Here is a 27,459-nt window from a genome sequence, read left to right on the forward strand (position 1 = left end):
CTGTACCTAGATGTCCTGGCTGCATTCAATCTCTTTTTTATTGAGGCTTTTTGCTTTATTTTGGCCAGATGACGCAGCCTGTAGCACACTTCCTGTCCTAAGGTGACAACGCTTAGGGGGCGTTCACATTGCTGTGCTGCAGTTTGGCTGCAGTGTGGGTTAGGGTTGCCACCTGTCCAGGATTCACCCAGACAGTCCGGGTTTTGAATCATGTGTCCAGGTTTCAGACCACCTGAAACCTGGACACATTATTCAGATTGCACTTTGGTTTCATGGGCGTGCACACGGGCCAGGTGTGCCTGGGCCCCCTTAATCTTCAGGGTTACCAACTGTCTGGAGGGCTAACTGCAGTTGTCTATGCCAAGTGTCTGTGGCACTCTTTCTCACACTGCCCAGAGCCAGTACAGTCCCACCCCGCATGGAAGGGAGAGGAGAGAGGGCTTGATCTGTTGCTCCTCCTTCAGCCCCTACCCTTCTGTGTTTGCCCAATCCTTGTGTCTTAGAAAGGGGAGGTGTGGGCTGGATCCAGGGTCATCTTAATGCATGGGCACTGCCTAGGGGCCCCATGTGCTTGGAGGCCCCATGATAATCTTGCATAACATCATACTTGTTAACCATCCCGGATTTGCCGGGACAGTCACGCTTTTTACTAAGCTTTCCGGGATGGTGGTGTCCAGGAAATCATCCCGGGAACCTGTACTGTGCCCTCCTGGGGAGGGGGGAGATGGCTCGCTCATCCCTCCCTTTCCTGGCCTGCTTACTAAGATAAGGGTCTGGATAGGATTTGGGGGGCCCTACCCTCTGTGTTTGCCCAATCCTTGTGTCTTAGAAAAGGGAGGTGTGGGCACGATCCAGGGCCATCTTAATGCATGAGCACTGCTGGGCACTGCCCAGGGGCCCCAGGTGCTTGGGGGTCCCATGATAATCTTGCATAACATCATACTTGTCAACCGTCCTGGATTTGCCGGGGCAGTCACGCTTTTTACTAAGCTTCCCGGGATGGTGGTGTCCAGGAAATCATCCCGGGAACCTGTACTGTGCCCTCCTGAGGAGGGGGGAGATGGCTCGCTCATCCCTCCCTTTCCTGGCCTGCTTGTTCAGATAAGGGTCTGGATAGGATTTGGGGGGGCCCTACCCTCTGTGTTTGCCCAATCCTCGTGTCTTAGAAAAGTGAGGTGTGGGCACGATCCAGGGCCATCTTAATGCATGAGCACTGCTGGGCACTGCCCAGGGGCCCCAGGTGCTTGGGGGCCCCATGATAATCTTGCATAACATCATACTTGTCAACCATCCCGGATTTACTGGGGCAGTCACTTTTTTTACTAAGCTTCCCGGGGTGGTGGTGTCCAGGAAATCATCCCGGGAACCTGTACTGTGCCCTCCTGGGGAGAGGGGAGATGGCTCGCTCATCCCCCCCTTTCCTGGCCTGCTTGCTAAGATAAGGGTCTGGATAGGATTTGGGGGGGCCCTACCCTCTGTGTTTGCCCAATCCTTGTGTCTTAGAAAAGGGAGGTGTGGGCACGATCCAGGGCCATCTTAATGCATGTGCACTGCCGGGCACTGCCCAGGGGCCCCAGGTGCTTGGGGGCCCCATGATAATCTTGCATAACATCATACTTGTCAACCGTCCCGGATTTGCCGGGGCAGTCACGCTTTTTACTAAGCTTCCCGGGATGGTGGTATCCAGGAAATCATCCCGGGAACCTGTACTGTGCCCTCCTGGGGAGAGGGGAGATGGCTCGCTCATCCCTCCCTTTCCTGGCCTGCATGCTCAGATAAGGGTCTGGAATGGATTTGGGGAGACCCCACGCAGTTTCCTTTATCGGTGTGGGGTTTCCCTTAAAATCTGTACCAGACCCGATGAGTGTCTAGTATGGATTGGGGACCCCCCCCCCCCCCGCTGTTTTTGAACACAGATCAAATTTGTGTTCAAGACTGATGAGATGTGCGATTCAGATGCGTTCCCACAGAAGGCAATAGCTGGGAATTTGCATCTGAGCCGCATTGCAGTGCTCAGAAAACGCACAGGGCTCTTTTTCAATCTGCAGCGAATTTGCACTGCCGCTGCACATATATGAACCGGCTCCATTTAGAAGGCTGCCGGTTCATATGTAATGCGAATCGGATGCGGTTCAAAAAAGCATCCGATTCACATATATGTGAACAGAGCCTAAACCAGATTTGCACACAGATCCTTCACCACATTGCGGTGTAATGTGCTATTCAAAACAAATTTGCGTTTGACGATTACGGTTCATTGGCATAATGTGCAGTAATAAGGCACAAAGCTGTGGTGTGAACTTTACTACAACTCTGTACAGACCTGTATGTGTAATACAATAACTCCAATATGGAACAGCAAATAATGGGGAAACATGAACGTCTACTATGACTGTCGGAAAATAACAATTTGGGAGTGTTTTCACGTCCAGACTGAACATAATATGGTGGAAAGAGGATGGTTGAGTAGATTATTGATTTCAGCCCACATTGTAAATGGATATCCTGCTATGATCGTTTCTCACCTCTTGCGGCATCTCTCTGGGGAAGAAGAAATACGGGACGGAGGCTATGGCCACCACGCTGGCCGCCACAATGTATCCCATCCACCAGGCTCCGATCCAGCGAGGGTCACTCGGGGTGAGCACAATCTCATCTGCGGAAGAGATCGGCGACAATATTCATGATTGCTGCATGCATACAAATCAAGATTTATTAGAGATCCCACCCAGCCGTCCCCTCGTAAAATCAGAGATAATGTTGCCATTACTATCTACAAAACCCCAAATACAAGACAAGCATGCAGCTAGGGAAGAAGGAACACCTGCTCCGGATAATTATTCCAAGTCACTGACTTATGAAAGAGAACTGGACTCAAGTGATTTACAGCCCAAGACTTTGTTTTCCTCTCCTACGCTAAACAATTCCCTTTACTCAATGAGCCATTACAACAAACAATACAGGAGGAGTTGTCAATCAGACAAAGGGAGCTGGAAAGCAAGCTGTGTCTGCTTTGATGTCTTCTTAGATAACCCAGGCTGCTCTGGGGACCCTTTGTCGTGCTATGCTCCCTGTGCTAGCAGAGCTCTGTGTCAGTGTGCCCTGTGTGAGCGGAGATGACCGAGACCTTAAAGCCAGATCAAAGTCACATATGCTGAGCTGTCACCGCACACATCAACAGGTAGGATGAGAAGGCAGAATAGTAGAGATCCCCAATTCACTCCCCATCACACCTCATCTACTCTGATAGTTCTCAGGATGAGGGTGCCCAGGACTGATGGCATACAGGTACTCACTGGCTGGGGTCTTGTCTATGTCTATGTAGTAACGCAGCACGGCTGACCCAAGGATGTAGGTGACCCTGGGCTCCGGATAATTATTCCAAGTCACTGACTTATGAAAGAGAACTGGACTTAAGTGATTTACAGCCCAAGACTTAGTTTTCCTCTCCAACGCTAAACAATTCCCTTTACTCAATGAGCCATTACAACAAACAATGCAGGAGGAGGTGTCAATCAGACAAAGGGAGCTGGAAAGCAAGCTGTGTCTGCTTTGATGTCTTCTTAGATAACCTAGGGTGCTTTGGGGACCCTTTGCCGTGCTGTGCTCCCTGTGTTAGCAGAGCTCTGTGTCAGTGTGCCTTGTGTGAGTGGAGATGACATGAGACCTTAAAGCCAGATCAAAGTCACATATGCTGAGCTGTCACCGCACACATCAACTGGTAGGATTAGAAGGCAGAATAGTAGAGATCCCCAATTCACTCCCCATCACACCTCATCTACTCTGATAGTTCTCAGGATGATGGTGCCCAGGACCGATGGCATACAGGTACTCACTGGCTGGGATCTTGTCTATGTCTACGTAGTAACGCAGCATGGCCGACCCAAGGATGAAGGCGACCCCGGGCCCCATTATCGTCATCGCAAAGAGTATTCCTGAAATGTGGAAGAAACACAAAATATTACACAGCTGATTTTCTCCAGACATGTTCACGCTCATATATATTACTGCTCAAGTGAGGTATCTAAGACTTTGACCCACAAGCATATTGTCCCCTCCTCATGGTGTACTCAGACAGTCACTATTACAAGTGGTACATTTATGTTAAGAGGATGGATGGAGGCCATGGCCATGCTGGTGGATGGCCATGTCTCCTTTTTCTGAAATAAGATTCCTTTCCTATTCAGAACAGTGGCAGAAGGACCATTTTTCCGGCCAAGGGATAGCCTACTGATGACCAGTTCTAAAACGGAGAGGTCTTCACTATTAGGCGGGTAGTGATTTGTCAGGGCAGACAGGCCTGGTCACTGGTGAGAGCATTGTCTTTCATGCTGTAGAAGATGGGGTAGGACACAATAAGATACAACCCAATGGGCAATGTGCCACCAAGGTGTGACTGCACTTGTGGCTGTTGTGATGAAAGCTAGGTGTTGTTTGCAGAGGTATTGGTGATGTTTGCATCAGCTTAATGTATACATCACATACATATGCCTCAGTCCTTGTTGCTATAAATTGTGACATAGATTATAGTGCAGAGTGCAATGGTCAGTAGTATGTATCATACAATATGGCATACAGAGAGCAATGGTCAGTGGCATTAGAAAGACCCCCTCATGCTTGTTCAGTGTCCATAAAAAGCCCCTTCTCCACCATCATTGATGGCCAATGGCATTAAAAAGCCTCCCTCTCCCCCACTATTGGTGATCTGTGACAGTAAAAAGCCCTTCTCTCCCCCATGATTCATGGCCAATGGCAGAAAAAGGCTCCCGTCATTGGTCCATCAATGGCATTAAAAAATCCCTCTCCTCCATTATTGGTGGCCAGTGACAGTAAAAAGCCTCCCCTCTCCCCCCATCATTAATGATCAGTGGCAGTAAAAAGCCCCCCTATCCCCTAACACTGGTTCATCAGTGGCATTAAAACCCCCCTCTCCCCCATCATTTATGGTCCATGGCATTAAAAGCCCCCCTGTCGCCCATCATTCATGACCAGTGGCAGTAAAAAGCACCCCTCTACCCTATCATTGATGGGCAGTGGCAGTAAAAGGCCCCCCTCTCTCCCATCATTGGTGGTCAGTGGAACTAAAAAGCCCCACTCTTCCCATTGGTGGTCAGTGGCAGCTACCAGTCCCATCTCCCCCATCATCAATAGTCAGTGGCAGTAAAAAACTCTCCCATCTCCCATCATTGGTGGTCAGTGGAAGTAAAGAGCACCCCTCCCCTCCATCATTGATAATCAGTGACATTATATATCCCCCTCTCCCTCATCATTAGCGGTCAGTGGCAGTAAAAACTCTCCCGCCTCTCATCATTGGTGGTCAGTAGCAGTAAAGAACACCCCTCTCCTCCAACATTGGTGGTTAGTTGCAGTAAAAAGCCCTCCTCTCCCTTATCATTGGTGGTCAGATGCACTAAAAAGCCCTCTTCTCCCCAACCATTGGTGGTCAGTGGCAGTATAAAAACCTACTCTCCTTTATCATTGGTGGTCAGTGGTAGTGGTCCCCACACCTCTGCATTGCTCTGCTTTTCTTGGTCATGTCATTATGGGAACTATGCAGACAACGCTGTACAGGAGATCACTCTGTCCAACAATACCTGCACAGATCCAGAGCTAAGTCCTAAACAAGTGTTCAGGCACTTGGCTCCTGGACATGTCCTGGACCTGTATTCCCAGGATCCCCAGGATTTTATTTAAATCCCGCGACTATCCCATGGGATTCAGTTGCAGGGTATACCTGGGGTATCCACATTTGTTTATCACATATGCAGCCTTGTGCTGCACAGTAGTTGTCCTTTGGTGATCCTTATCTCTCTGTTACCAATCAAGGTCTGTCTGAAAACAACAGACCCTTCAGTATCTCTACAATGCAGTGAAACCCTCACAATGCTGTTGGTAGCCACAGACCATGTCATCTAAGCTGCCAAGGCTTGGGAACAAGAGGTGCTGATATTCATGAAAGTTGTCAATTTGAATTACAGGGCCATAGAGAGGCATTCTTTTCTAGCTTCTCAATGAGGAACAGTAATTAGTGAGTCAGGGGAGAAACCTACATAGAGAGATACAGAAAGAGGATGAGATGTTAGAGTTTATTAGGTTCACTGAGGTTAATAGTTTGAGAACCCGAGAAGTGAGACAGAAATCAAATAGGACTGAAAATAGAAGTGACTGACCGAGAATTCTGCCAGATATCCCACCATGCCCACCATGAAATAATTGTAATATTAATATTACATACTGTAGCCCTCTATAAAGGCACTCAGATTACAAAATCCACCTAAAAACAAGTAGAAACTACCAAAGCAAAGGTGAAGAGACCTCTTCCCAAAGAAACGTACACTTAAAAGGGATGCAAAAGGTTTTCTCTAGTGGCCCCTGTGGGTATCCTCATCTCCCTATTATGTGTCTATTGTACTTCTACATCCCCCTCAACTGTTCCTTACAGTTCTCTATCTACCCCAACTGTCCCTTACACTTGTTTCTCCAATTCAACCTCAACTATCCCTTATAGTGCTCTATCGACCCCAACTGTCCCTTACACGTCTTTAATCCCCGAACCTCAACTGTCCCTTAAAGTTCTCTATCTACCCCAACTGTTCCTTACACTTCTTTGTCCCCTTCAACCTCAACTATCCCTTATAGTTCTCTATCTACTCCAACTGCCCCTTACACTTCTTTCTCCCCTTCAACCTCAACTATCCCTTATATTTTTCTATCTACTCCATTTGTCCCTTACACTTCTCTATCCCCCCAACCTCAACTGTCCCTTACAGTTCTCTATCTATCCCAACTGTCCCTTACACTTCTTTATCCCCCCCTCCAAAACTCAACTGTCCCTTAAAGTTCTCTATCTACCCCAACTGTCTCTGAGTCTTCTTGATCCTTCCCAATCTCAACTGTCCTTTACAGTTCTCTATCTACCCCAACTGTCCCTTACACTTCTTTATCCCCCCAACCTCAATTGTCCCTTATAGTCTGCCCCCAACTGTCTCTTAGACGTCTTTATCCCCCCACCCCAACTGTCCCTTCCAGTTCTTTATTCTACGGCCCCAACTGTCCCTTAAAGTTTTCTATCTAACAGTCCTTTACACTTCTCTGTCCCCATCCAACTGTCCATTAAACCCCTCTATCTCCCCCAACTGTTCCTTACACTTCAACCCCCCCCCCCCATGCCCCCAACTGTCACTTACAGCTCTCTGTCTCACCAACTGTCTCTTACACTTTCATACACCCCTTCATGACAACTGTCCCTTACAGTTTCTCTATCTCCTCCTAATTGTCCTTACTGTCTACCCCAACTCACCCTTACACTTTTTTATCCCCCCCCTCACCTCAACTATCTTTTACAGTTCTCTATCTACCCAAACTGTCCCTTACACTTCACCCCCCCCAACCTCAACTGTCCCTTACAGTTCTCTATCTACCCCAACTGTCCCTAACACTGGTTTACTCCCCTCCCCCAACCTCAACTGTACCTTATAGTCCCCCCCAACTTTCCTTTACGCTTCTTTATCCCCCCACCTCAACTGTCCCTTACAACTCTCTATCTACCCCAACTGTCCTTTACAATTCTTTATTCTATGGCCCCAACTGTCCCTTACAGTTTTCTATCTACCTTAACAGTCCCTTACACTCTGTCCCCATCTAACTGTCCTCAATTGTCCCTTACAATACTTTATCTTCACCAACCTCAACTGTCTCTTACAGTTCTCTATCTACCCCAACTGTCCCTTACAGTTCTCTATCTACCCCAACTGTCCCTTACGCTTCTTTATCCTCTTCCCCCCAACTGTCCCTTACACTTTTTTATCCTTCCACCTCAACTGTCCCTTACAGTTTTCTATCTCGCCTAACTTCCCCTTGCACTCCTCTATCCCGCCAACTGTCCCTTATCTGCTGCTATATATGAGGTTTGGCTCCTGTTGAACAGGCTGAAAGCCCAGCATTCATAGGAAGGGCTGAACAAGCAAAGTTCAAACACACTAACCAAACTTTCCCTACCCTCGTACGCCATTCATCTTACCTATGTATAGAGGCGAGTTCCTCTTACTGGCATAATCATCAATATACGATATTCCAAATGGCTGGATAGGCACTCCACCTATACCGAGCAGGATCTGGCCAATGAAGAGGATGGACAGAACGTTTCTGTTCTCTTTGTCCATCTTTATGACACATTGGTCGTTGCTATCGTCCAGATTGGATATGTCAGGCTGGCAAACATCAGTTATGTTGCTGTAGACACCTAATAAGATGGAAAAATATACAAGATTGAATGGTTCGAATGTTAGCATTAATCAGAACCCCAACCCACATGGGCCTCAGGAAGAGGAGAACCATAAACCTCTGTTGCAACAGGCAGCAGGTATAGGCAGCAAGGATAGTACTGAATGCACTCGGGGGTTCTGCCTGCCACAAGTCCATATCTAAAACTTCACATTTTACATACTTTAACAACAATAATGGAGAAACAGCTAAATAGCCAAAATATTTATCCAGAATGTCCAGGATAATGGAGGATGTAATGTTGTTGCAGGTGATGGAAGTAATGTTGATGCTGGTGATGGATGAAATGTTGAAGCTGGTGATGAATGATATGTTTGGTGCTGGTGATGGATGTAATGTTGATGCTGGTGGAGAATGTTATGTTGGTGCTTGTGGTATATTTAATGTGGGTGCAGGTGATTCATGAAATATTTGTGCTGGTGGTGGGATTAATGTTGGTGCAGTTGGTGGATGAAATGTTGGTGCTAGTGATTGATTCTTAGGTTGGTGCAGGTGATGGATGTAATGTTGATGCTGGTGGTGGTTGTAATGTTGGTGATGGTGATAGAAGAAATGTAGGTGCTGGTGATGGAAGAAAAGTTGGTGCTGATGGTGAGTGTCATGTTGGTGCTGGTGATGGATGTAATGTTGGTGTCAGTGATGGATGCAATGTTGATGCTTGTGGTGTATGCAATGTGGGTGCAGGTGATGGAAGTTATGTTGGTGCCTGTTGGTGGATGGAATGTTGGTGCTGGTGAAGGATGTTATGCTGTTGCTGGATGAAATATCTGTGCTGGTGGTGGGTAAAATGTTGGTGCTAGTTTTGGATTTTTAGGTTGGTGCAGGTGATGGATGTAATGTTGATACTGGTGGTGGTTGTAATGTACGTGTTGGCAATCGAAGAAATGTTGGGGATGGTTGGTGATGGAAGAAATGTAGGTGCTGGTGATAGAAGTTACGTTGGTGCTGATGGCTGATGGTGGGTGTCATGTTGGTGCTGGTGATGGATGTAATGTTAGTGCTGGTGATGGATGTAATGTTGGTGCTGGTGATAAATATGTTTGATGCTGGTGATAGATGTTCTGTTGATGCTGATGTTGAATGAAATGAAATGTTGATGCTGGTGGAGGATGTTATGTTGGTGCTGGTGATGGATAAAATGTTGGTGCTGGTGATGGATGAAATATTTGTACAAGTGATGAATAAAACGTTGGTGCTGATGGTGGGTGTCATGTTGGTGCTGGTGATGAAAGTAATGTTGGTGCTGGCGGTGGACGAATTGCTGGTGCTAGTGATAGATTTTTAGATTGGTGCAGGTGATGGATGTAATGTTGATGCTGGTGGTGGTTGTAATGTAAGTGTAGGCAATGGAAGAAATGTTGGTGATGGTGATGGAAGAAATTTAAGTGCTGGCAATGGAAGAAATGATGGATGTAATGTTGATTATGGATGTAATGTTGATGATAGTGATGGATGAAATGTTGATGCTGGTGGTGGTTGTGTTGTAAGTGCTAGTGATTAAAGAAATGTTGGTGCTCCTTATTGAAATTAGGTTGGGATGGCAATCCCCCTCAAGAAGGCTTCCTTCTTTCCATTGACCTCCAAAAGGCTTTTGATACTGTCACCTGGCCTTACCTATTCAACACTTTAGAAAGGTGGGTTTCGGCTCACACTTTATTGACCTCCTCAAAGCCCTCTATTCCCAGCCCAGAGCACAGATTAGACTCCAAGGACACCTTTCTGATCCTTTCCCCATCTCCACAGGAACTAGACAGGGCTGTCCACTATTCCCCCTCCTTTTTGCCATCGTTATAGAAACTTTAGCTATAGCCATTAGAGACCACCCAGATATCCACAGAGTCAAATGTGGCCAGACAATACACAAATGCCCGCTCTTTGCGGATTATGTACTTCTCTTCATCACCTCCCCTCTCACCTCAACCCCTAACATATTACAACTCCTCCACAAATTCAGACAGGTCTCAGGACTACAAGTTAATATGTCTAAATCGATCGTTCTTAACGTTACATCCTCCCCTTCCCTTGTTGATAGACTAAAAATCCACTTCCCCTTCTCTTGGAGCACCACCTCGATCACATACCTTGGCATCCACCTAACTTCCAAGATTGACCAACTTTATAAATATAACTACCCACCTATGTTCAAGAAGCTTAAAATAGATCTGGACCAATGGTCGCTACATAAATTGTCCTGGCTAGGCAGGGTAAACACTATTAAAATGACACTCCTCCCAAGGTTACTTTACCTCTTTCATTCTCTACCCATTCCTGTCCCTAAATCCCATTTACAGAACCTACAATCATCAATAATCCGATTTATATGGGGCAAATCAAATCATAGACTTCCTAAAAACACTCTTTTTAGACCCCGAAGGAAAGGAGGGTTGGGACTGCCTAATCTCTAGTGGTATTACCAGGCAGCACAACTATGCCAAATCTCCGCTATCTATTCCAGAGGGCCTAAACCTGACTGGATAGGAATGGAAAGGCAGGAGATCCCCAACTTCACCATAGATTTCCTTATATGGCGCCCACCTAAATCTAGGCCCCCGATCCTAGCCCCTACCCTATCTCACTCAATAGCATTATATGACTCCCTAAAGAAATTGAATTCCATAACATCCAAATGGCATCCCCTTGCCCACATTTTCAATAATCCCCTATTCCCGCCAGGGCTCGATATTAAGGCATTTCAGTGGTGGATCGATACAGGTCTCTATCGAATAGGGCACTTTTTTAATGCAAACCGCTCCCTTAAACGAAGCCACTGCACCTCGAAACTGGAAATGCCTTCCTCAGAAAAATTTTGCTTTTACCAGATAGCCCACTTTCTTCACACAATCTCCTCCCAAGACTCCCCTCCCCTAACGGTTACCCCATATGAACTATGGTGCTCCACGGCCATGGACACGAGGGGGGGAATCTCCCTGATTTATTCAGCATTAGCTGAACCGCTAGAGAAAGCGACATTTATGCAGAGCTGGGAGCGTGACCTAGGGTTCGAGTGGGACCTAGATACCTGGCATTCTCACTTCACAAGCTCTTTCAAGGGGATCCTTAACATCTCCTTGATTGAGGCAAACCTCAAGGTCCTCTCCCGATGGTACCTAGTACCAACACGCCTAGCTAAATTTTACCCACAGTCCTCTCCCTTATGCTTCAGGGGATGCGGACACCTGGGATCTCTTATTCATATCTTTTGGGAATGTCCCAGAATTAGAGGCTATTGGAATAATACTTTTAACCTAATTAGAATTACATCGCGGTCCCCCAAAAACCGACAATAGCCCTCCTAAACCAGAAAATTCCCAAAACCTCTAAAAACAACCAAATTTTGATCCACTACATCATTATTGGAGCTAAATTGACAATAGCTCGGGCCTGGAAATCCCCAAAAGTCTCTTTCCAATTAACCAAACAAAAAATTTCCTGGATCATGTACCAAGAAAAAACCTCTAATACCATTCTTGGCAAACTCAAAAATCTCAAAAAGAGTATGGTAACCCTGGGCCCGATATATTGGCGTTTCCCTTTAATCCAATGATCCTCCCTACCCACTGATGACTCGTCAGAAGCAAGCCCCTCTTAACCCGTTGGCTCTCCTCGTGGGCACCATCACCCTCATGATTCCCTCTTTCGCCCTTTTCCTTTCCCCACTATTTTCTATCTCTTCTCTCTCTTCTCCTATACCCTTGCTTCCCGTCTTCCTATCGGTGCCTGCTGCTAGGAAGTTGGGACATGTGGACATGTATGTAACAAAAATCCCTCTATCTTCTACAATCATACTATTTAACTCTGGCTCAATTGGCCATCCTCAGTTATGTTACAGCAGCTCAAGTAGCCCTTGGGCACATCTATTAATGTTTATGAGGTTATTTCGTATATCAGACTTTCAATGGTTTAATAATATCTCCTGTGAGCGCATTTTGACTTAATCTGCACCCGAAAGGCCGGCCGGCCCCAGGACCCTGTGACAGTCTGAACCCATTTGGGGTGTCGGGGTGCCTGGGCGGCTGGTTGCTTTTTCATTTATCTGCAATTGTGCCTCACGCTTCTATTGCAAACATAACCCCCTCAGGCCTTCCCTTGTTTCTTGGGGAAGACCTGCTTAGGGGATGTTTGTATCCAAATTTCCTCTCGTTGTAATTATGCCTATTTTTCTATATCCTATGATTCCCCTTTGTTACAAAACTTTTTTTTCATTTAATAAAAAAAAAAAAAAATTTAAAAAAATGAAACGTTGGTGCTGGTGCTGGGTGTCATGTTGGTGCAGGTGATGGAAGTAATTTTGGTGCTGGTAGTGGCTAAATGATTTCTGCAGGTCATGGATGTCATTTTGAGGCTGGTGATGGATGTAATGTTGGTGCTGGTGATGGATGTAATGTTGGTGCTGGTGGTGGATGTAATGTTGGTGCTGGTGGTGGATGTAATGTTGGTGCTGGTGGTGGATGTAATGTTGGTGCTGGTGGTGGATGTAATGTTGGTGCTGGTGATGGAAGTAATGTTGGTGCTGGTGGTGGGTGTCATGTTGATGCTGGTGATGGATGTAATGTTGATGCCGGTGGTGGATGTAATGTTGGTGCTGGTGGTAGATGAAATAATTGTGCAGGTGGTGGATGAAATGTTGCTGCTGGTGGTACAAGAAATGCTAGCGCTGGTGGTAAAAACATTTATGTTTTTCCTGGAGACAAAATTCCTCCAGTGCTGGGAATATCTTGAGAGGCTTTAACCTGGCCTTGCATCGAGCAACTTTTAAAATTTACTACACGTTGCAAGTAGAGCACCAAACTTTTATGACCGGGGAGAACACAAGGACACTTACTGGCATGGGACTTGTCATACTCATACTGTCCCATTATAAAGTGAGGTAGACACATGATGAATCCAGCAACACAGACAACCAGAGCACCAAAACCAATGAAGCGAGGCCGGTGCACCCGACTGCCAAAGTAGCTGACAAACACAATGAGAATCGTATTTCCAATCTGAAACAAGAAGACGTTTGAAGGGTCAGTGGCTTGGTCATATCTACTCAGGTCCCTCCCATATCGCAGTCAGGATACAAATTCCCCCAATGGTCCTCTCTGCTTTATTTTTCTTCTGGAAGTTACACGTCACTTCCCCATATCTGAGAACAAGGCGCTAATCAAAGACAACCCTTTCTTTGCTTGTTTTGAATAGTGTGTGAGAGGGTTAGAAGAACCACACCCTCCTGAAGAAGAGGCTATCCACCATGATACGTGGAGGAAATACTCGACTACTCCCACCTGTTGGGTCCTATACAATTTAATTTAATATATTTAATAGCCTTAATTTATTTATGAGTTTTTTTTGTAATTTAGCATTGTTTTTGCATTTATATTATTTTCGCTTGTGCACCTGTTGGTGTTTGAGATGCCAATCCTTTTACGGCAGCATTATGCACATATGTGGTAGCAGGGCATGTGGTCCTTAATGCCCAGCCCCACATACAGTATATTTGTCGCTGTCTTGTTCTAGGGGCTCTCCACAGAACTCTGACCAAGCTGTCATAGAAAGCGTATGGTCTACTACTGGCGGTTGCTTTTGATGATGTCAGCACTGTACAGCCAATCACAGTGTCACATGATCAGCAGCCCGCCCTCCTACCAACCAGCCCATTTAAAGCTTTCGGCTCCAGCCGGCGTGAAGGTGTTAAAGTTTATCCAAACCCCGAAAACGAAAATGTATTTGATTGCGGCTTACCATTACATAGATGTGGTGGTTCCATGACACCCGAGGCTGGTAGGAGGGCTTCCCGGTCATGTGTCACTCTAATTGGCTGCACAGTGTTGATGTCATCAACAGCCTGTCCTACCTGCTCCTGGCCATTAATAGTTGACCATGGGCTGTCCATGACAGCTCAGTCACTATAATGTATCTATGGAGGAGGAAGATTGTCACCTTAGGGCAGGACTACAGAACACCTCCCGTCCCTTGTCACCTGTTAGGTAGGGAGGTGTTCTGGGAGAGAGAACTGGGAACAATGTAGGTGCAGCAAAGGGAGCACAGGAAGTTAGGAGCTCACTGGGTTTCTGGCAGGATCAACGGGTGTCATTTTATACTTATCCAACAGATATAACAAAACACTTTCAATGGTATATTTAAAAGACCAAAATAGAGCAAATAAAAGGAGTTCATTGTTAAGACTTACATACATTTTAATCTGTCTGATCAGGTTGAGAGAACTGGTTGATTCTAAACTCATGGTGAATGTGGTCAGTCACTCCGAGTGGAGGGCTACCATGAGGGCTCTCACAACCTGCATAGCTTTCTTCTAGTATTTTACTCCATATTAATTGTATTATTATTATTATTATTAATTGTATTATTATAATTTTTATTGTCATTATTATTGCATTATTATAATTGTTGTTATTATTGTAATAATGTAATAATAATTGAAATTATTATTGTCCTTATTATTTTTGCCATGATCATGATTATTATTATTGTCATTATTGTTGTAATGAATATTATTTTATTATTATTATTATTGTAATAATAAAAAATAACAATAATAATAAAAATCATAACAATAATACTTGATGATGACTGGTTGATCATGATGATGATTATTATTATTGTTGTAATTATTATTATTATTATTATTATTATTATTATTATTATTATTATTATTGTAATAATAAAAAAACAATAATAATAAAAATCATAATAGTATTTTATATTATTATTGTTAATATTGTCATTATTATTGCTATTATTATGATTGTTATTATTGTAATAATAATTTAAATTATTATTATTGTCATTATTATTTTTCCCATGATGAGGATTATTATTATTGTCATTGTTGTAATTAATATTATTTTTATTATTGTAATAATAAAAAATAACAATAATAATAAAAATCATAATAATAATACTTGATGATGATTGATTGATCATGATGATGATTATTATTATTATTGTTGTAATTATTATTATTATTGTATTAATAAAAAAAAATAATAATCAAAATCATAATAATATTTTATATTATTATTGTTAATATTGTCATTATTATTGCTATTATTATGATTGTTGTTATTATTGTAATAATAATTTAAATTATTATTATTGTCATTATTTTTTTTGCCATGATGATGATTATTATTATTGTCATTATTGTTGTGATTATTATTATTTTATTATTATTGTATTAATAAAAAACAATACTAATAAAAATCATAATAATATTTATTATTATTATTATTACTATTATTATTATTATTATTATTATTATTATTATTATTATTATTATTATTATTAATATTTTCATCATTATTGCTATTATTATGTTATTATTATTAATGATTGTTGTTATTATTGTAAAAATGTAATAATAATTGCAAATATTATTATTGTCATTATTATTTTTGTCATGATGATTATTATTATTATTATTATTATTATTATTATTATTATTATCATTATTTTTGTAATTATTATTATTTTTATTTTTGTTACAATAATAATAAAAATAATAATAATAATAATAATAATAATAATAATAATAATAATTATTATTATTATTATTATTGCTATTATTATGATTGTTGTTATTATTGTAATAATAATGTAAATTATTATTATTGTCATTATTATTTTTGCCATGACAAAGATTATTATTGTCATTATTGTTGTAATTATTTTTTTTTTATTATTATTATAATAATAAGAATCATGATATTTAATATTTATTTATTATTATTAATATTGTCATTATTATTGATATTATTATGATTGTTATTATTGTAATATTGTAATAATAATTGAAATTATTATTATTGTCATTATTATTTTTTCCATGATGATGATTATTATTATTGTCATTATTGTTGTAATTATTAATATTTCTATTATTATTGTAATAATACAAAATAACAACAATAATAATAAAAATCATAACAATACTACTTCTTATTGTTGTCATTATTATTGGTATTATTTTTATACATTTTATTGTTAGCATTATTATTACTTTTTTCTATTCAGTAGATGTGAAATTGCATTTAACAGCCCCGTAAGATTCCTTTTTACATTTTGCAGTCCATAGAAAATCCCCTCTGATATTCCATTTTTATCAGTTCTGATGAACCTGATTGGTTACCTCATTGAAGGATGACAGGATCCCTGATGTCTGACTGGACACGCCGAAGCGTTTCTCAATGGTCGATATGGTGCTCCTCAGGTATCCGGTCAGGAGGAGCTGAGACAGCTGAAGAAGTCCATGGCAAAACATGAAGACCTGGGATCAAAATACGACACTCAATTATGTTCCAGCTGTAGAGCTTGGGTGTAGAAGGCAAAGTGAGAGAAGGCAGTTACAATGCTATTCAGCAAACACTGCAACTGTGCTGAAATCTGAAAGTTCATTTCATCTACCTACACATACAACCTAAAAAAACTGAACAAATTACGTGGACATAAGGCTTGTTCCCCTCCCTCAATTGCTGACACCCCCCCCCCCTCCCCCAGCCTGGTTGCTTGACCCCCACCCACCCTCGCTACTGCTTCCCCACCCCCTTTCTCTGGGTACTGCTCTCCCCCTACCCACCCTCGCTACTGCTTCCCCCTCTCTGGGTACTGCTCTCCCCCCTTCCTGATTGCTGCCCCCCACCCACCCTCTCTACAGCTTCCCCCTCTCTGGGTACTGCTCTCCCCCCTTCCTGGATGCTGCTCCCCCTGTCGCTATTGTCAGCAAATACTGGCTGTAAAAACGACAGCCAGGACTTGCGCTGTGCCACTGCTAGGCAAAATGAAGCTTCCAAATAATGTTCAGAAGCCTTACTGAGAAATATAATGCAACATTATTTTTATGATGCACTTACTTTGTTTCATTCATATGCAGATCAATATATATTTTCAACCACTTATAAGTACATCTTTTTTTTATCTTAGTTTTTATTATTTTTATTTCGTTTGGTACTTTTTTTAATGACCTAAAAAAAAGTCCAGTATTAAAAATAAAATGTAAATAATTTTGCCATGCTAACTTATAATACATACAGGAGATAACAACATTTACATTAAACAAAGAAGCCTACATGTGGCTTTATGGGTGCCTTATAGGGTACCACCATTTTCAACTGAACATACTTAAAAAGCGCATTGAGAAGACAGAACAGCTATATATCCATTTGATTCAAGCAAGAAACATCTCAGATATACACTATATTATCAAAAGTATTGGGACACCTGCCTTTACACGCACATGAACTTTAATGCCATCCCAGTCTTGGTCTGTAGGGTTCAATATTGAGTTGGTCCACCTTTTGCAGCTATAACAGCTTCAACTCTTCTGGGAAGGCCGTCCACAAGGTTTAGGAGTGTGTCTATGGGAATGTTTGACCATTCTTCCAGAAGAGCATTTGTGGGGTCAGTCACTGATGTTGGACGAGAAGGCCTGGCTCGCAGTCTCCACTCTAATTCATCCCAAAAGTGTTCATATCGGGTTAAGGTCAGGACTCTGTGCAGGCCAGTCAAGTTCCTCAACCCCAAACCCGCTCATACATGTCTTCATGGACCTTGCTTTGTGCACTGGTGGGCAGTCATGTTTGAACGGGAAGGGGCCATCCCCAAACTGTTCCCACAAAGTTGGGATCATGAATTTGTCCAAAATGTCTTGATATGCTCACGCCTTAATATTTCCCTTCACTGGAACTAAGGGGCCAGGGCCAAGCCCAACCCCAGAAGAACAACCCCCACACCATAATCCCCTCCTCCACCAAATGGTTTGCACCAGTGCACAAAGCAATGATTCACAACTGTCATTCCCTGGCTGCTCCTGACAGGAAAGCTGCTAATCAAGCATTATCTGTGCTTGATTAGCTGCATTGGATGGCAGGGGAGACATTGGAGGTCTAACAGACTTCTGATGTCTCCATAAAGAGAACCTGACACTTGTCCAATGTTTTTTAACACAGGGTTTTTGGGCTGTGGAAGCAAGGGTCTCTGCAGAGATCTGACCCCCCACCCCCCCACCCCCCGGCTGAGAAAGAGCCAGAGCTCTCCAATCAGCAGGGAGCATGAGCTTAGCACCTGACTCAGCAGGGGGGAGGGGTCTGACCTCTGCAGAGAGACTGCTCCTTCTATGCTTAGAGCAAAGGCCCAACATACCCTCTGCTAAGACAAAGAGCTCTCCAATCAGCAGGGAGCATGAGCTTTTTTCCCGGCTCAGTAGGGGGTGTGTCCAACCTCTGCAAAGAGACCACTCCTTCCACACATAGAGCAAAGGGTCCTTCTTTGCAGCATGCTGGCAGGGGACAGGCTTTCCTACTCAGGTTGTGGCTGCTTTATAAAGAAAAATAGCTGTAATACTTTGCACTGCTTCAGTCACAAACTGCATAGAAAAGCCTGTGCCCTGCCAGCATGCTGCAGTAAAGGACCCCTTTTTCTCTGTGTAGAAGCAATGGCCTCTCTCTAGAGGTCCAACACACCCCCACCTCAAAGCTAGAGCTCCCCAATCAGCAGAGAACATGAGCTTTGCCCTTATTCAGCAGGAGGCATGTCTGACCTCTGCAGAGAGACCACTCCTTCCACACATAGAGCAAAGGGTCCCTCTCTGCAGCTTGCTGGCAGCGGTCAGGCTTTTCCACTCAGGCTGTGGCTGCTTTATGAAGAAAGCTAACTGTAACACTTTGCACTGCTTCGATCACAGACTGAGTCGAACGAGCAATGTAGAAGCAATGGTCTATCTATAGAGGTCCACCACACCCCCACAGACGGAGCTAGAGCTCTCCAATCAGCAGGGAGCATGAGCTATGCCCCAATTCAGCATGGCTTGTGTCCAACCTCTGCAGAAAGACCACTTATATAGTTACCTGGTATTACACAACGTCATACTGTAAAAGTTATACAATGTAATGTATAGCGTGCAAGAGAAAAAAAACACACACATAGTGAACACCGCTAGTTCAGGATTAAATAACACTGTAAAACAGCTCAACATTCTCAGCATTTCCCGGCAGGACCGGCAGTGCCGCATTCTTCCCTCTGATAGGATAAAAGCTTGGTATGCACAGACCTCTCAGGGTGGCCTCAGTCTCGGCTCTGTGGGCTCCTCTGCATGACTTAGCAGTTTTTGTCACTGGGTGTTTGTTTTCTTCTTGCACGCTTTATGTTACATATGATGTTGTGTAACTAACTCTCCACCTGGGATGTACAGTATGGAACCTTATTTGTCCTCCATAGACATCTACTTGTTATAGCAAATCCTCTAACTGCTATTCATCCCTATTGCATTAGGGTGTGCACCCCAAAGCTCAAACACACATATGTGTATATATAAATATATATATATATATATATATATATATATATATACTGTATACACACATAGATACGCACACAATCTCATAGATATAAATGGAAACAAATATTTTAAAATGTATTAAAACTTGGACAGTGTCAGTAGAGCAGTGGACGGTGTCAGTAGAGCAGTGGACGGTGTCAGTAGAGCAGTGGACGGTGTCAGTAGAGCAGTGGATGATGTCAGTAGAGCAGTGAACGGTGTCAGTAGAGCAGTGGATGGTGTCAGTAGAGCAGAGGACGGTGTCAGTAGGGCAGTGGACGGTGTCAGTAGGGCAGTGGACGGTGTCAGTATAGCAGAGGACGGTGTCAGTAGGGCAGTGGACAGTGTCAGTAGAGCAGTGGATGGTGTAAGTAGGGCAGTGGATGGTGTCAGTAGAGCAGAGGACGGTGTCAGTAGGGCAGTGGACAGTGTCATTAGAGCAGTGGATGGTGTAAGTAGGGCAGTGGATGGTGTCAGTAGAGCAGTGGACGGTGTCAGTAGAGCACTGGACGGTGTCAGTAGAGCAATGGATGGTGTCAGTAGAGCAGAGGACGGTGTCAGTAGAGCAGAGGACGGTTTCAGTAGAGCAGTGGGCGGTGTCTGTAGAGCAGTAGACGGTGTCAGTAGAGCAGTGGATGGTTTCAGTAGAGCAGTGGGCGGTGTCTGTAGAGCAGTGGACGGTGTCAGTAGAACAGTAGACGGTGTCAGTAGGGCAGTGGGCGGTGTCAGTAGAGCAGTGGACGGTGTCAGTAGGGCAGTGGGCGGTGTCAGTAGAGCAGTGGACGGTGTCAGTAGAGCAGTGGACGGTGTCAGTAGGGCAGTGGACGGTGTCAGTAGGGCAGTGGACGGTGTCAGTAGAGCAGTGGACGGTGTCAGTAGAGCAGTGGATGGTGTCAGTATAGCAGTGGACGATGTCAGTAGAACAGTGAACGGTGTCAGTAGAGCAGTGGATGGTGTCAGTAGAGCAGAGGACGGTGTCAGTAGGGCAGTGGACGGTGTCAGTAGGGCAGTGGACGGTGTCAGTAGGGCAGTGGACGGTGTCAGTAGGGCAGTGGACGGTGTCAGTATAGCAGAGGACGGTGTCAGTAGAGCAGTGGGCGGTGTCAGCAGGGCAGTGGACGGTGTCAGTAGTGCAGTAGACGGTGTCAGTAGGGCAGTGGACAGTGTCAGTAGAGCAGTGGATGGTGTCAGTAGGGCAGTGGATGGTGTCAGTAGAGCAGAGGACGGTGTCAGTAGGGCAGTGGGCGGTGTCAGCAGGGCAGTGGACGGTGTCAGTAGTGCAGTAGACGGTGTCAGTAGGGCAGTGGACAGTGTCAGTAGAGCAGTGGATGGTGTCAGTAGGGCAGTGGATGGTGTCAGTAGAGCAGAGGACGGTGTCAGTAGGGCAGTGGACAGTGTCAGTAGAGCAGTGGATGGTGTAAGTAGGGCAGTGGATGGTGTCAGTAGAGCAGTGGACGGTGTCAGTAGAGCACTGGACGGTGTCAGTAGAGCAGTGGACGGTGTCAGTAGAACAGAGGACGGTGTCAGTAGAGCAGTGGATGGTTTCAGTAGAGCAGTGGGCGGTGTCTGTAGAGCAGAGGACAGTGTCAGTAGAACAGTAGACGGTGTCAGTAGGGCAGTGGGCGGTGTCAGTAGAGCAGTGGACGGTGTCAGTAGAACAGTGGACGGTGTCAGTAGAACAGTAGACGGTGTCAGTAGGGCAGTGGGCGGTGTCAGTAGAGCAGTGGACAGTGTCAGTAGGGCAGTGGGCAGTGTCAGTAGAGCAGTGGACAGTGTCAGTAGGGCAGTGGGCGGTGTCAGTAGAGCAGTGGACGGTGTCAGTAGAGCAGTGGACGGTGTCAGTAGAACAGTGGGCGGTGTCAGTAGAGCAGTGGACGGTGTCAGTAGAGCAGTGGGCGGTGTCAGCAGGGCAGTGGACGGTGTCAGTAGGGCAGTGGACGGTGTCAGTAGGGCAGTGGACGGTGTCAGTAGGGCAGTGGACAGTGTCAGTAGGGCAGTGGACAGTGTCAGTAGAGCAGTGGATGGTGTCAGTAGGGCAGTGGATGGTGTCAGTAGAGCAGTGGATGGTGTCAGTAGGGCAGTGGACGGTGTCAGTAGGGCAGTGGACAGTGTCAGTAGAGCAGTGGACGGTGTCAGTAGGGCAGTGGACAGTGTCAGTAGAGCAGTGGATGGTGTCAGTAGAGCAGAGGACGGTGTCAGTAGGGCAGTGGACGGTGTCAGTAGGGCAGTGGACGGTGTCAGTAGGGCAGTGGACGGTGTCAGTAGGGCAGTGGACGGTGTCAGTATAGCAGAGGACGGTGTCAGTAGAGCAGTGGGCGGTGTCAGTAGGGCAGTGGACGGTGTCAGTAGGGCAGTGGACGGTGTCAGTAGGGCAGTGGACGGTGTCAGTAGAGCAGTGGATGGTGTCAGTAGGGCAGTGGATGGTGTCAGTAGAGCAGAGGACGGTGTCAGTAGGGCAGTGGACAGTGTCAGAGTGTCAGTAGAGCAGTGGATGGTGTCAGTAGAGCAGTGGACGGTGTCAGTAGAGCAGTGGACGGTGTCAGTAGAACAGTGGGCGGTGTCAGTAGAGCAGTGGACGGTGTCAGTAGAGCAGTGGGCGGTGTCAGCAGGGCAGTGGACGGTGTCAGTAGGGCAGTGGACGGTGTCAGTAGGGCAGTGGACGGTGTCAGTAGGGCAGTGGACAGTGTCAGTAGGGCAGTGGACAGTGTCAGTAGAGCAGTGGATGGTGTCAGTAGGGCAGTGGATGGTGTCAGTAGAGCAGTGGATGGTGTCAGTAGGGCAGTGGACGGTGTCAGTAGGGCAGTGGACAGTGTCAGTAGAGCAGTGGACGGTGTCAGTAGGGCAGTGGACAGTGTCAGTAGAGCAGTGGATGGTGTCAGTAGAGCAGAGGACGGTGTCAGTAGGGCAGTGGACGGTGTCAGTAGGGCAGTGGACGGTGTCAGTAGGGCAGTGGACGGTGTCAGTAGGGCAGTGGACGGTGTCAGTATAGCAGAGGACGGTGTCAGTAGAGCAGTGGGCGGTGTCAGTAGGGCAGTGGACGGTGTCAGTAGGGCAGTGGACGGTGTCAGTAGGGCAGTGGACGGTGTCAGTAGAGCAGTGGATGGTGTCAGTAGGGCAGTGGATGGTGTCAGTAGAGCAGAGGACGGTGTCAGTAGGGCAGTGGACAGTGTCAGAGTGTCAGTAGAGCAGTGGATGGTGTCAGTAGGGCAGTGGACGGTGTCAGTAGAGCAGTGGATGGTGTCAGTAGGGCAGTGGATGGTGTCAGTAGAGCAGTGGACGGTGTCAGTAGAGCACTGGACGGTGTCAGTAGAGCAGTGGACGGTGTCAGTAGGGCAGTGGATGGTGTCAGTAGAGCAGTGGATGGTGTCAGTAGAGCAGTGGATGATGTCAGTAGAGCAGTGGACGGTGTCAGTAGAGCAGAGGACGGTGTCAGTAGAGCAGTGGATGGTTTCAGTAGAGCAGTGGGCGGTGTCTGTAGAGCAGTGGACGGTGTCAGTAGAACAGTAGACGGTGTCAGTAGAGCAGAGGACGGTGTCAGTAGAGCAGTGGATGGTTTCAGTAGAGCAGTGGGCGGTGTCTGTAGAGCAGTGGACGGTGTCAGTAGAACAGTAGACGGTGTCAGTAGGGCAGTGGGCGGTGTCAGTAGAGCAGTGGACGGTGTCAGTAGAACAGTAGACGGTGTCAGTAGGGCAGTGGGCGGTGTCAGTAGAGCAGTGGACAGTGTCAGTAGGGCAGTGGGCAGTGTCAGTAGAGCAGTGGACAGTGTCAGTAGGGCAGTGGGCGGTGTCAGTAGAGCAGTGGACGGTGTCAGTAGAGCAGTGGATGGTGTCAGTAGAGCAGTGGACGGTGTCAGTAGAGCAGTGGATGGTGTCAGTAGAGCAGTGGACGGTGTCAGTAGAGCAGTGGATGGTGTCAGTAGAGCAGTGGATGGTGTCAGTAGAGCAGTGGATGGTGTCAGTAGAGCAGTGGATGGTGTCAGTAGAGCAGTGGATGGTGTCAGTAGAACAGTGGACGGTGTCAGTAGAGCAGTGGATGGTGTCAGTAGAGCAGTGGATGGTGTCAGTAGAGCAATGGATGGTGTCAGTAGAGCAGTGGATGGTGTCAGTAGAGCAGTGGATGGTGTCAGTAGAGCAGAGGATGGTGTCAGTAGGGCAGTGGACGGTGTCAGTAGGGCAGTGGATGGTGTCAGTAGAGCAGTGGATGGTGTCAGTAAAGCAGAGGACGGTGTCAGTAGAGCAGTGGATGGTGTCAGTAGGGCAGTGGATGGTGTCAGTAGAGCAGTGGATGGTGTCAGTAGAGCAGAGGATGGTGTCAGTAGGGCAGTGGACGGTGTCAGTAGGGCAGTGGATGGTGTCAGTAGAGCAGTGGACGGTGTCAGTAGAGCAGTGGATGGTGTCAGTAGAGCAGTGGACGGTGTCAGTAGAGCAGTGGACGGTGTCAGTAGGGCAGTGGACGGTGTCAGTAGGGCAGTGGACGGTGTCAGTAGGGCAGTGGACGGTGTCAGTAGAGCAGTGGACGGTGTCAGTAGGGCAGTGGACGGTGTCAGCAGGGCAGTGGACGGTGTCAGTAGAGCAGTGGACGGTGTCAGTAGAGCAGTGGATGGTGTCAGTAGGGCAGTGGATGGTGTCAGTAGAGCAGTGGACGGTGTCAGAAGGGCAGTGGACGGTGTCAGTAGAGCAGTGGACAGTGTCAGTAGGGCACTGGATGGTGTCAGTAGAGCAGTGGACGGTGTCAGTAGAGCAGTGGACGGTGTCAGTAGAGCAGTGGACGGTGTCAGTAGAGCAGAGGACAGCTAAACAGACCCCTGATGTCTCACTTTTGCAACAGAGAAAGAGACCGAGGACGGAGATTCCCTAATCCCTTTTTCTCCAGCCTCAGCTACACTGGACAGTGAATGAGCTGAAAGCTCTGTACAGAAGCTTCCTGTTCATTCACAAAAGCAAAAATAACCTGACAGAGGTCCAATCCTTTTTAAGTGATTGTTACAGTAGATGTCTAGGTTTTTTTAGTTAGTTCCAGTACATATAATCTTTGTTTTTCAAATAATCATTTTATAAACAACACAGGATTCCCTGAGCACTATGGGTTAGCTAAGGAGATGATCCAAGAATAGGCACTTTGCTTTTGATTGCATTATCGAATACAACATTTGCTTTATTTTACAATGTTGTTATTTTGTCCTCCTGACTATAATAAATAAAGTTAGAAGAAACTCAACACACATTGCTGTTAATACCCATATCCTGACAAATGTAACCCCCCCCCCCGCCTTTTCCTCTCACCCAGATCCATTCACAAATACACTATATTCCCAAAAGTATTGGGACACCTGCCTTTACACACACATGAACTTTAATGACATCCCAGTCTTAGTCCGTAGGGTTCAATATTGAGTTGGCCCGCCCTTTGCAGCTATAACAGCTTCAACTCTTCTGGGAAGGCCGTCCACAAGGTTTAGTAGTGTGTCTATGGGAATGTTTGACCATTCTTCCAGAAGCGCATTTGTGAGGTCAGGCGCTGATGTTGGACAAGAAGGCCTGGCTCGCAGTCTCCACTCTAATTTATCCCAAAGGTGTTCTATCAGGTTGAGGTCAGGACTCTTTGCAGGCCAGTCAAGTTCCTCCACCCCAAACTCGCTCATCCATGTCTTTATGGACCTTGCTTTTGTGCACTAGTGTGATGTCATGTCGGAACAGGAAGAGGCCATCCCCAAACTGTTCCCACAAAGTTGGGAGCATGAAATTGTCCAAAATGTTTTGGTATACTGACACCTTAAGAATTCTCTTCACTGGAACTAAGGGGCCAAGTCCAACCCCTGAAAAACAACCCCACACCATAATCTCTCCTCCACCAAATGATTTGGACCAGTGCACAAAGCAAGGTTCATAAACACATGGATGAGCGAGTTTGGGGTGGAGGAACTTAGCTGGCCTGCATGGAGTCCTGACCTCAACCCGATAGAACACCTTTGAGATGAGTTAGAGCAGAGATTGCAAGCCAGGCCTTCTCGTCCAACATCAGTGCCTGACCTCACAAATACCCTTCTGGAAGAATGGTCAAACATTCCCATAGACACACTCCTAAACCTTGTGGACGGCCTTCCCAGAAGAGTTGAAGCTGTTATAGCTGCAAAGGGTGGGCCAACTCAATATTATACCCTACGGACTAAGACTGGGATGCCATTAAAGTTCATGTGCCCCAATACTTTTGACAATATAGTGTATTTAAAAAAAAAAGAAATCCTGAAAAAAAGTACTTCTCCTCCTCCTAGAGGACTTCCTCTGCTGTATTTCATGGATTATGTTTAACACTTACCTTTTCCAGATGTCTTTAGGCCAATCCCACGATGCCCAGAATCCTCCTCCTCTTTGGATCTTCACCGGCAGTGGATCATCCTCCATGATGCAGAGAGACTTAGCGCCGCTCTATTCATTATGGCATGTCAGTGCTGGACCCCATGATGTTGCCCCCCTCGGGGGACAGATCCATGACTTCCTGCACTCACAGGATGTCCTCAGTCTACCAGATTGAATGATGCTGACCATCATCCAAGCAAGAAGACTGAGGACACCTAGTGGCGAAAAGAGATTACTGCATAGCACCGAGATGAAGTGGCCATTGCTGCCTGGGGACCCAATGATTGTTTTAAATAACATTTTACCCTTAAAGTTGTGCTTTGAGGAGGAGATAAATTAATGCTTCATGAAAAAAAAAAATACTGAATTACGACAACTAAACACAAGAAATAGTTCAATAAACACAACACAAAAATGGCAATTGCACAGCTGAGAAATATTCAGGTACAGGAATTGAACCTTTTAATGGAAAAACCCATCAATAAGTAATAAAATAAACCTGATATCGCGGAAGGACACTTTCTGCGCACTGGCGGCATTACCTTGATGTTATTGAACGGATTCCGGCAGGACGCGGTTTTCTTTGTTTGGGGACCGGCATAATTGTTTTGTCCGCCTGCGGTCATCTTCCCCTTTGTATTTGTGTCCTGTGGTGAAACAGAAAGTCGAGTTATTACAGAACGAGGAAGGGCCATTCAGAGGAAATACTGTGTTTTGATTTTGGGTGGATGACAGCAGGATGAATCAGCAGCCCACGTCTGATGCCAAAAATTTATATATAAAAACATCAGAGGAAAAAGTTTAGCAAATTCTTGCCATGCTGGAAACATTTAAAAAAAATGGTTGTGAAACATTTGTGTGTTCTCTGTGCGGAAAGAATGAAAGAAACTAAAATACAGAATAAATTACTGGACATTCTACATCTCCCATAAGAGTTTGTTTTCCGAAGTTCAAATATAAACAAATAATAATAAATAGAATAAATATAAAAACATGTCAAATAAAATATAAAAATGTAAAGTGTAAAAAAAAAAAAAAAGTATATATATATATATATATATATATATATATATATATATATATATATATATATATATATACACACACACACATACACATACTGTATATATATATATATATATATATATATATTTATAATATATTTATTATATAAATAAAATAAAAAATATAATGTTAAAATAACTTCAGTGTGTGCTCACCTCTCAAGACCCGTGAGTGCCGCTCTCTCTTTTGGATTATATGTACTAAAGTCTGTGCACCTGGGCTCATTACTTATCTCTAATATGTGTGCAGTTCACTGTATATACAATATAAATACATATAAAAAAAGAAATTAAGAAAATATTAAATACATTTTTTTTAATTAAAGTAAGGTATATTATATATATATATAGGAAGGCCAGTTAAAAAAATATATTAAAAGTAAGGTATATATATAATATATGTAGGAAGGCCAGTATGGTTGCCTGAATTAATGGGAGGAGC

General features: G+C 44.9%; 1 protein-coding gene across 5 annotated transcripts in view; it reads right to left on the bottom strand.

Moving 5' to 3' along the window:
* SLCO2B1 (solute carrier organic anion transporter family member 2B1) overlaps positions 1-27,459 on the bottom strand; it is a 151,961-nt gene that overhangs the window by 45,146 nt on the left and 79,356 nt on the right. For all 5 annotated transcript variants that reach the window (XM_073612564.1, XM_073612562.1, XM_073612567.1 and 2 more), the window contains exons 2-7: positions 26,496-26,600; positions 16,415-16,552; positions 13,106-13,268; positions 8,021-8,242; positions 3,837-3,935; positions 2,526-2,656 (exon numbers count right to left, since the gene is read on the bottom strand). In XM_073612564.1, the coding sequence (XP_073468665.1) occupies positions 2,526-2,656; positions 3,837-3,935; positions 8,021-8,242; positions 13,106-13,268; positions 16,415-16,552; positions 26,496-26,600 (858 nt within the window). The remainder of the gene's footprint in view (positions 1-2,525; positions 2,657-3,836; positions 3,936-8,020; positions 8,243-13,105; positions 13,269-16,414; positions 16,553-26,495; positions 26,601-27,459) is intronic.

The sequence above is a fragment of the Aquarana catesbeiana genome, linkage group LG02 (assembly GCF_042186555.1).
Source record: "Aquarana catesbeiana isolate 2022-GZ linkage group LG02, ASM4218655v1, whole genome shotgun sequence".
NCBI lineage: Eukaryota > Metazoa > Chordata > Amphibia > Anura > Ranidae > Aquarana > Aquarana catesbeiana.